The sequence below is a fragment of the Raphanus sativus genome, chromosome 6 (assembly GCF_000801105.2).
Source record: "Raphanus sativus cultivar WK10039 chromosome 6, ASM80110v3, whole genome shotgun sequence".
NCBI classification, from domain to species: domain Eukaryota; kingdom Viridiplantae; phylum Streptophyta; class Magnoliopsida; order Brassicales; family Brassicaceae; genus Raphanus; species Raphanus sativus.
In genome coordinates this window covers 45,954,095-45,963,365 of record NC_079516.1, presented here as the reverse complement: position 1 = coordinate 45,963,365, position 9,271 = coordinate 45,954,095, and the positions used below count along the sequence as shown (strand labels likewise).

The 9,271-nt window shown below is 32.3% G+C and overlaps 1 protein-coding gene and 1 long non-coding RNA gene across 2 annotated transcripts; one reads left to right on the top strand and one right to left on the bottom strand.

Moving 5' to 3' along the window:
- Nucleotides 1-733: 733 nt before the first annotated feature.
- Nucleotides 734-4,145, bottom strand: LOC108813803 (GATA transcription factor 11). Its single transcript, XM_018586461.2, has 3 exons — nt 3,982-4,145; nt 3,120-3,393; nt 734-1,718 (listed from the first exon to the last, which is right to left on the bottom strand). Exons 1-3 carry the CDS (start codon nt 4,128-4,130, stop codon nt 1,068-1,070), a joined length of 1,074 nt encoding a protein of 357 aa, XP_018441963.1. The 5' UTR covers nt 4,131-4,145; the 3' UTR covers nt 734-1,067.
- Nucleotides 4,146-6,990: 2,845 nt separating this feature from the next.
- On the top strand, nt 6,991-7,858 carry LOC130496357 (uncharacterized). The gene is made up of 2 exons (XR_008935460.1): nt 6,991-7,236; nt 7,442-7,858. It is a non-coding gene; the product is annotated as an uncharacterized LOC130496357 (long non-coding RNA).
- Nucleotides 7,859-9,271: the final 1,413 nt, after the last annotated feature.

Here is a 9,271-nt window from a genome sequence, read left to right as displayed (position 1 = left end):
GCTCTTAGGGTGCAGGTATATCAAAAAAAGCAGGATTTCCTTTGCTCGAAATGGTATCTGAACCTGATATGAGAAGTGGGATCCAAGCCTCAGAAGCTAAGTTTGGGACCAAGGTCAACAAGCTTCTTTCTTTCTTTGTCGTTTTTACATTATTGAGTTCATCCATCAACTCATTCTATTTTCATTCTACTGTATTTGGTTGATGATTAGAGTTTTTGTTTGTTCACATGTGGAATATTAAGAATTTGAATGTGTTTTCATCACTTAGCAGAGCAATTGACTATGAGATATCAAGATATGCGTTTGTCTACAACCAAGTCCAAGCCGACCAGATTGTAACAAATATTCGTTGGCAAAAAGTAGCTCGGTCCTAAGATAAATTTTTTTATTATTACATTGCAGTATCTATGTATATTTTTCTTTGGTCATATCCACCATCAACTAACTTGAGTTCAAATGATCTGGTACTTTTTAGAACCAGATCTTCCAGAAGTGATACTAGGCCAGAATACGTTGATAGCATTCCAACTTTTTTTACTAGCGCCTACTTGATAAAATGAGAAACTTTCTACCAATGATATTCAACTGAAAGGAGACTACTTACTTTTCTATTCAAAAAGATATTAAACTCATCTTGCAGCCCAAAACAAGAGTTCAGAATCTCTTCTGTAAGCTTTGTTGTGATAATCTAGTAGGAGGAGAAAGAGTACTGATGACATTTTAAAAAATAGTATAAGCAATATGGTTTCTTAATCAAAATAGTTTAAGAAAGAAAACTGGCATTACACTACTTTGATAAAACAGATGTCAGCCAAATATAAAACATAATCAAACAAACACTTTAAAAGACCCTATAACTTTCCAACTACAAACCCTAAAGAAACTCTCTGCATCAGATTCTTTTAAAAAAAGACAGATACTAAGCCCTAGTTTTAAAGAAGACAAGTCTTACAGAGAGCTAAACCCCATTCCAGGGATCCTCATTGTTTTGGTTTTGTTTTTTGTTTTTTTCACAGACCAAACTCACTTCGGTCTGCTAAAGTTACAAAGTCTCTCTCTCTCTCTCTCTACGCTCGGTATCTAAAGCCACGGGCCATTCCGGTTCCAAACTGGCCTTCTTCATCTTTCCTTCTCATCTCTATGATCTTCCTGTGAGAATTTGAATGCACTGTTGGGATGAAGGTGGGGCTTGAAGCTGGACGGTACTCTGGAAGAAGACGGCCTGATCTGAACCGAACTCCACAAGCGTTGCAGAGTGTCTTAGGACCATTGGGACCTTCCCTCCACTGTGGGGTCTTGGTTGACTCGCAATGAGTGCACTTCCTGACAACTGTCCCATCTGCGCTGAATGGTTCAGGACTGTGAGAGACGTTGCTGTTCTTCTTCTTGCGTCTCCTCTTGGCAGAACTCTCAGAAGAGAGGTAAGTGTCTTCAGAGTCTGAATCATCATCCAGAGCAAACTTCCTCTCCAGCATTTCAGATAAGAAGGAGTGGCGGGATAAGAATGTTGGGATTGAGGGGCGCTTGCGCTTGCTTCTGATGCCTTTGACGGGGAAGGCCAGTCTCTGAGCTCTGTTTTGGTTCTGGAACGAGGCTGCAGAACCATTGGCTGCGTTGTTTTCGAGCACTGAGACTGGGCTTGAGGACTGAAACAGCTTTGAGACTTTCACATCAGGAAGGGAAGTATCAACGGTAGAAGAGATTCCTCCCAACTGCTTCTGCAACGCATGAAGATAAAGTCAGAAACATATTCAATGCAGCTGGCAATATCTATGGACAGGAAGATCAAGTGAAAGCCCTAAGAAACTGCACAACATTCCTTTTCTCATACACTTTAAGAGACACAACATATTACACTCTCCACAACAAGGATTCATTTCCCAACTGGTAAGATAATATGAATTGTGTTTTAAACCCCTAATAAAAAGCATTACACTAAAACTGCATTCCTCTCTTGCAACGGTGCATTTTGATAATCAACAAAAGTAACATGGATATGGGTGATGCATATATAAACAATGACCTTATTTTTGCGTGCCCCCTTATAACCTAATTTACCTATAGCGGTAAAGAAAATCAACCGACTAAATACGAAAAAATTCTCTTACATTAAATTACCTAGTGCTCGTTTTAGTTATGTAGATGATGCATAAAATGTACAATATAATAATATATGCATAGATAATGTATAACAGATGTGCAGACAATATCCATAAAAAAAAAGTATTCATAAATGGTGTAATTTGAGCGTGAATCTTTAGCATTTACACGCTTTTTCTAACATAACGCAGTAAGAGGAAGGCTTGAAAATCCAAAAGAATTACTATTTCTTAATGCAAATAGATACTAAAATTGAGTGAACAATTAGATCAACTGATGCAAATGAATGCAGTTAGAATGCAAAAATTGAGTGAACAATTAGATCAACTGATGCAAATGAACAATTTAGCAACTAAATGCAATACTTTCATGTCATAAATGATATATAAGCGTGATTAATGTCTTTTCTAACCTAAAGCAGTAAACAGCTACCAAAGCTCATACTCCCTCCGTTTCAATTTATTTGTCGTTCTAGACTTCGGCACACAGATTAATAAAACAATTAATTTTGTATATTTACTAGATAAAAACATCATTACCAATACACCTAATTAGATTTCAACCAATAGAAAAATAGATTACATTAAAAAGTCAATAAATTTTGCATTGAAATCATAAAACGACACTTATTTTGAAACGAAAATTTTGCTCCAAAACGACATATAATTTGAAACGGAGGGAGTATGTGAAAGTTGTTATGTTATGTTTTCATTCAAAAAAAAAAAAGAAAGTTGTTATGTTGCACCACACCCAACTTTTCCAAACCAAAATGTGTGCTCTTGACTGTGGCATAATCATTTATATACAAGCATGTTTTGTTTGCACACCCTATTCTAACCTACATGCAGTGAATAATCAAGCATTATGTCTTTGTTACCCATTTAATGTCTATATGCAGACGTGTTCAGCGAATGAATAACAAAATCAATCGAATATTACGCCTAAATAATGCATATTAATAAGACCATCTCAAAACATAATGCAAAGGGGAACTATCAAGAAGAGAGAACATAACGCACCAAAGTGGGCACAGGCTTCTTGTGGGCTCCTTCCACAAGCTGCCCATTGGTGCCAGCACGAGTGAACTCAGAGGACAAACTTGTGAGCACATCCGATGGTGGAGGTATGAGGTTCTTAAAGTCGGCACCCCAGTCTGCCTCTTCGTTGGTGGTTTCGATGTCCTCAAGAGGGAAATCGATATGATTGATGAGATCATCAAAGAAGTTATCCGTGAGACCCTTGAAGTCCTCTTCCGGTAACCACGGACCACCGTTATTCATTTTTTCCACCCCACTGTCCCCCCAAAAACACCATTAAACCAAATATACAAAAAAAAAACAACATTAGCATAAGCCAATGTAAAGAGTTACTAAGCCACCAAACCAAGTTTACAAAATATCATTTTCAGAGATTTTTTTTTTTAAAAAGGTCTCAGCTTTCAATTTCAATATGAATGTGAATAATTCAGACTTATAAGATCATTTTTACAATTCTATTTTTCCATTTCACAAATTGAGTTTTATGCTCAGTCAACATGGTTTGTCACAAAGCGGGCAGGCAGTAAAGCAATTTCCTCAAAATATATATTTTATATAAATGGCAAATTCTATTTTAAGCAGAAAGATGAAATCTTTCATAATTAATTTAATTTAATTTAATTTCGTAAACCCATTTCGGGGACAGAAGATAATCCGAGAAATCACGAGAACACTTATCTGTTGTCTCAATTCAAACACAAGAACAAGATAAAGGAACAACCTTTCTTGCATTAAGCATTTGTCTCAATGTTAAGAAAACAGAAGAACATAAAGGAGAAATCTTCACCCGAAGAGGAAGAAGAATGCACGAGAGAAAAAGGGTAAGTGAGAAAGACACACGAACCTTTTGAACGTATTCCACAAGCGCGAGCCAAAGGAGAGAGAGAGAGAATCTAAACTTGTCTGAAATTTTGGGGATTTAGGGATTACAGAACTGAACTGAAAGATAGAGAGAGAGAGAGAGAGGAGAAGAGTTAATATGCGGTCATGCATATGGAGTTTTCAGTGTATCTTCTTTATTACAAATCTTCTTTTTTTGGTAAACTGAATTTACTCAATTTTTTTCTTCACTTTAATGACATTTGTACATCATTTTTTATTTGTGAAAGGTAATAAATTCTGACCAACAAAAAATAAGAAAGGAAATAACTTCTGGTACTTTTCCACGCTTTAAATTGGGAAATATATCAATTGGAGAAGTTTAATTCAAACTCTATATTTAGCAAATGATTTTTCAAAAAAAATTCTTATATGGTTAAATGCTTTTACAGAACACAATTCTCTGTGATATATACATATATATACAGTCATATTTCCTTGTTGCTGAGATTTTTTACCCAATATGTAGGTTCAGTAATATGACCACAAGCATATAAGTGGTCAAACCTCTGAAATACGTCCAACTAACCAAATTATATCAATCGAAAAATCTAAAATAAAAAGATACAAAGTGTTAGCTGGAAACATTTTTTAAATTTATTTTAGTTTTATGTTTCATTAGTAGTTTAGTTATAATACTCAATGGCCTAATTAAAACTTGCAAGTCTTGGAAAACTGAGAAAAAAACAAGGATGAACCTTTTAAAATATAAATCACCTTTTAAAATATAAATCGATCATTCTATTCAGGTTTGAGAGCCAAAGGGTTTAGGATTTAGTTTATGACTGAAGATTTTTAATTTTCTTATCAAACAAAAAATTAGTTTTTATAATTAAAGTTTTAACTTCGTTAAATTATGAATTATTCTTTATATTTTGATATAAATTTGAAAAAATATTTTTATAATCAGAATAAATTTATGATATATATGTATTTTTATGTCTTAGTTAGGACTACATTGTTCTAAGGCTTTTGGATTCTCATATTTTATTCTATATATTATAGACTATTTTATTAAATACAGTTTATTTATATTCAATAATAAATTAGTTGTTGTTAAAAGTAATAAAATTCTCTATTTTTGTTTATATTAGATTTATAGAGTTTTAGTAGACTTAAACATTTATTTATTTGGAGGTTTATAGAAATATTAAATGAATAATTTTGAGATTTTTCAAAGGTTAAAATAATTTTAAATTAATAAATTATGATATTCATAAGAGATTCTATTTCATTAATTTGTATCAACCTTATCGTTATGAATATTAGATATCATGTTGATAACAATTGTTATTTTATCGGCAAATATTTAGAAATAAATTCTACAAAATTTTATATATTTATCTTTAATTAGAGAATATGTAGAAATCTACAAAAACTCTTTAACAAGAAATTTTAAAATATAAAAATAGTCAAAACTCTTTCTAGTTTTTGGAATTTTTATTTTAAAAATGATCGATATTTTTTATAAACTCACAATCCAATTACACCCTCTTAAATTTTCTTTTAAATCGTTAATCGATTATAAAGAGACCTTGATAAACTTGAAAATCCTTACAAACTTCTGGCTTCTGTTACGTAGATAGCTAAAGTTTTAGTTAAGAGACTTCTTTTGTTCTTAAAAACACTACAAAAAAAAAAAAAAACACTATCTTGTTCTTAGTTAAAACCTCACCGGCCACACGGATATGAGTTATTGCTTTCGACTCATTTGAATGTCCAGGAGAGGGTCTATCTGTGGGGTGTACCTCCACCCGGGGTTAGGCTTGTGTCATCATTGACCCGGGTTTAACCCTTTTAGGTTAAAAAAAAAAAAACACTACAAAGAAAAATAAATTGTACCAATTTGAGATGATATAATACGATGCTAGTCTCAATTAAATATACAATATGATTGTGTCGAGTAGTTAAGAGGAAAACTAAACTATCAAGCACATGAACAGCCCCACATGTCAAATCAGACGACATGCCTTGAAGAAATATGGCTCGTAGATCCGATCTGATACAATTATTTTCTTATATTATTTTCAAGATTCTTAAATAAATAAATATATATATATATATATATATATATATATATATATATATATAAATTATTAATTTGTAACTAGTACATCATCCTTTGTTAATAGTCTTAGAAAAAATTCAAAGATGATACATCTTCAAAATGAAATGGATAGATCACCGACGATTAAGAGAGGAGTACCGGAACTGAATGATTATGGAGTTTCCTCATGGGAAGGTGGGTCTCCTCCTGCCTAGCTACCACATGATGGGCTCTCTTTAATATCAAGTTAAAATCATTTCTTTCCCCCAAATTATAACATTACCAAAATTTGCATAAGTTTACAAATTAGAATCCCTGTATACACATTTGATTTGTTATTTTCTGTAACCATATACCATGTGGGGTAGTTTACAAATTATAAGAAATTTTGTCCACCATTATTAGGGTCGTCATTTGTTTATAGTATGCAGTCAACTATTGCTAACAGAAGTTAATAAGTGAGAACTTCAATGAACTTTTCATCAAAATATATGGTTATAGTTAGGCTTTGGATTTCGAACCAAACCGAAATCACCAAACCAATTTCGGTTAGTTCAGTGAGAAGCTTGTTCGATTCGGTAGGTTTATAGAAAAAATTGGTTTTCGGTTCGGTTCGGTAAGTTTGGTTTTTCAAAAAAATATTATGAATCTGAACCAGTTGCATAAGATTACGCGAACGACTGATGAAGCTTGGGCCAAATCTTCCATGATGAATTATTTGTTTGCAAATCAGACTTGAATCGAGTTTACCTTAAAACCTCGTAAAAATCTGATATACCCCTTTTATAAAATCCAAAACTCATCTAAATACTATAAACCCCTTAATGAATTTTGAAAATTACCAACCCAACCACAACATGGTTATCCACCCAAATTCAAAGGAGGAAGGGAAGGAGAGAGAGAATCATAGGATAGATAATGGTTTTATTGGAGAGAAAATCCACATCGGAAATATAAATGGAACATGAGTAATATATAAGATCTTGGACCACTACATTAATTGTCAACTGATTTTAAGGTAGAAGTCCAGAAAACTTATCAGATAGCTGCGCTTTCGTGCTTTAAGAGATTAAAGACGCTGAGAATATCGTCTTGCATAACGATGGATCCTTGTCCTGGACCAGAGAGGTTATTGGGTTCTTGTCCGGCTCTAGAGAGTTAACAATTCAAAAGGTTTGTTCACATGTTCGCTTGGTGTGTTTAGGGAGTTCTACTTTTTCTTTGAGTTAACAAGAAGGATGCTCCTGTTGTGATTTGATTGATTGACACATGAGAACATGTCTCTTGCTTGGATGATATTGATGAGAGCATGTATTACCTCATATTGTGATCCTTGTACACTTTCTCGCTGATTCTTAATTCAGAATGTATCTTGCAGGATTCAAATATGTTGTGTGTTGACTAGCCTTTTGGAACTGGTTTCAGCTACACCACGAATAAAAGTGATGTCCATCATGACGAAAACAGAGTCAGCGATGATCTATATGATTTTCTGCAGGTCATTGAGTTCTTCCACTATTGTGTGCTGTTTCTATTAGAAACTGCAACCTCATATTAAAAACCCGACAAGTGAGATAATGTGCAAGATAACAATGTAGTTGTTCTAGAGATAGCATGAAGCAAGGAACATGTGCATTCTCGGGATAAATTTCGAACGTTTGCTACAGTCTAGTGATCAAGGAATTTTTGGTTCATTCCACTTTTTATAAGTATATTTTCATGTGTACACAAGTTTTAAGATGAATATATCCATGTAGATACACACAAGTTTTGATATTTTAGTTTTATGTATTTATTATGTATTTGAATATTTTTAGTTTGAATGTGTAGAAATTAATATTTATTCGCTTATGGCGGTATACTGTATCAACACAACATAATTTTTTTTCCAAAATATGAACTCTCAACACAAAATCAATAAGTAGTTTTCTCCTTGAATCTTATATGTCATATATGAATTAAATACAGTATATATCATATAAAAAAAATTTAATCATTCAGAAAATAATCTGTCATTTAGAAAATTTAATCATTTAGAAAATAAGTCATATAATTTGTTTTATTTTAATTTATTCTAAAGTACATTTTCAATTATTGAACTTTTATTCTTTTATTTGTTAGAAGAAATAGTAGAGTAACTTCACCATCTAAAAAAGGTTTACTAAATTTTTTGAGTTAAGATTTCCCAAAAGAACAAAAAGATAGAAAAGAAGAGTTATTTTAAGAAAAATAAGACCGTATGAGATAGGATCCATAGAGGTGTTCTGGGTTGGTACCAGCATCAGTTTATTATCTCTGGTTGAAAATCGTATTGAGGTCAAAATATTTGTAATGGTCAACTAGATTTTGACCCGCACGCCCGTGCGGGTGTATATTTCAAAATATATTGCTATTTATTTTTCATGTTAATATCAAAGTTGGATAAACAATTCAAATCTGAATAACCGAACCGATCAAAATTATTCAAAATTTTGATATTTAGACAACCGAAACCATAACCAATAAGTATTTTGGATATCAAAATGTATCCGAAGAAATTATATACTTATATACATATTAATTATTTTTAGTTTTATTATATATAAAACATACAGAATATATATGATACTTTTAGGTTGATTTAAATATTTGAAAATATATAAAAATAGTCAAATATAAATATCTAACATAGATGATTAGCATTTAGACAGTGGCATATGATGGTGAATATCAAGAAATTTCATTTGATATGTTTTTTTTTTTTTTGGTTTTCACAAAAAAACAACTTTTCTTCATTGAAAATTTATGGACATTAATAAACCTATCAATTCACAGTGAATGTACCTTCGCCTGACGTGATCTCATAATATTTTCAGAGAATCAAGAGTATATGAACAATACATAATAGTTGATTTATAAATTAATTTTGAACCAATTCTTTTGGTAACAGATTAATTGCAACTGAGTCAGCCGCATTTGTCGTCCGTATGGCAAGTTTTAAGGTAATTTACTTTTATTTAAAATAAAAATATTAACTCAATGGCAAAGGTTGGTAAATATTGAGCAAAACTCAGGGTCAAATACAAAATGTACTTCCCCTTTAATAGATTAGACGAAAGTTGATATTTTGATTTAAAAAACAAGACCGGACACACAAACGCAACTGCAATGAGTTGCACTGGCGAGAAGTCCAAAGACTCCTGAAGACAGACCCCACAAAAGTTATGAA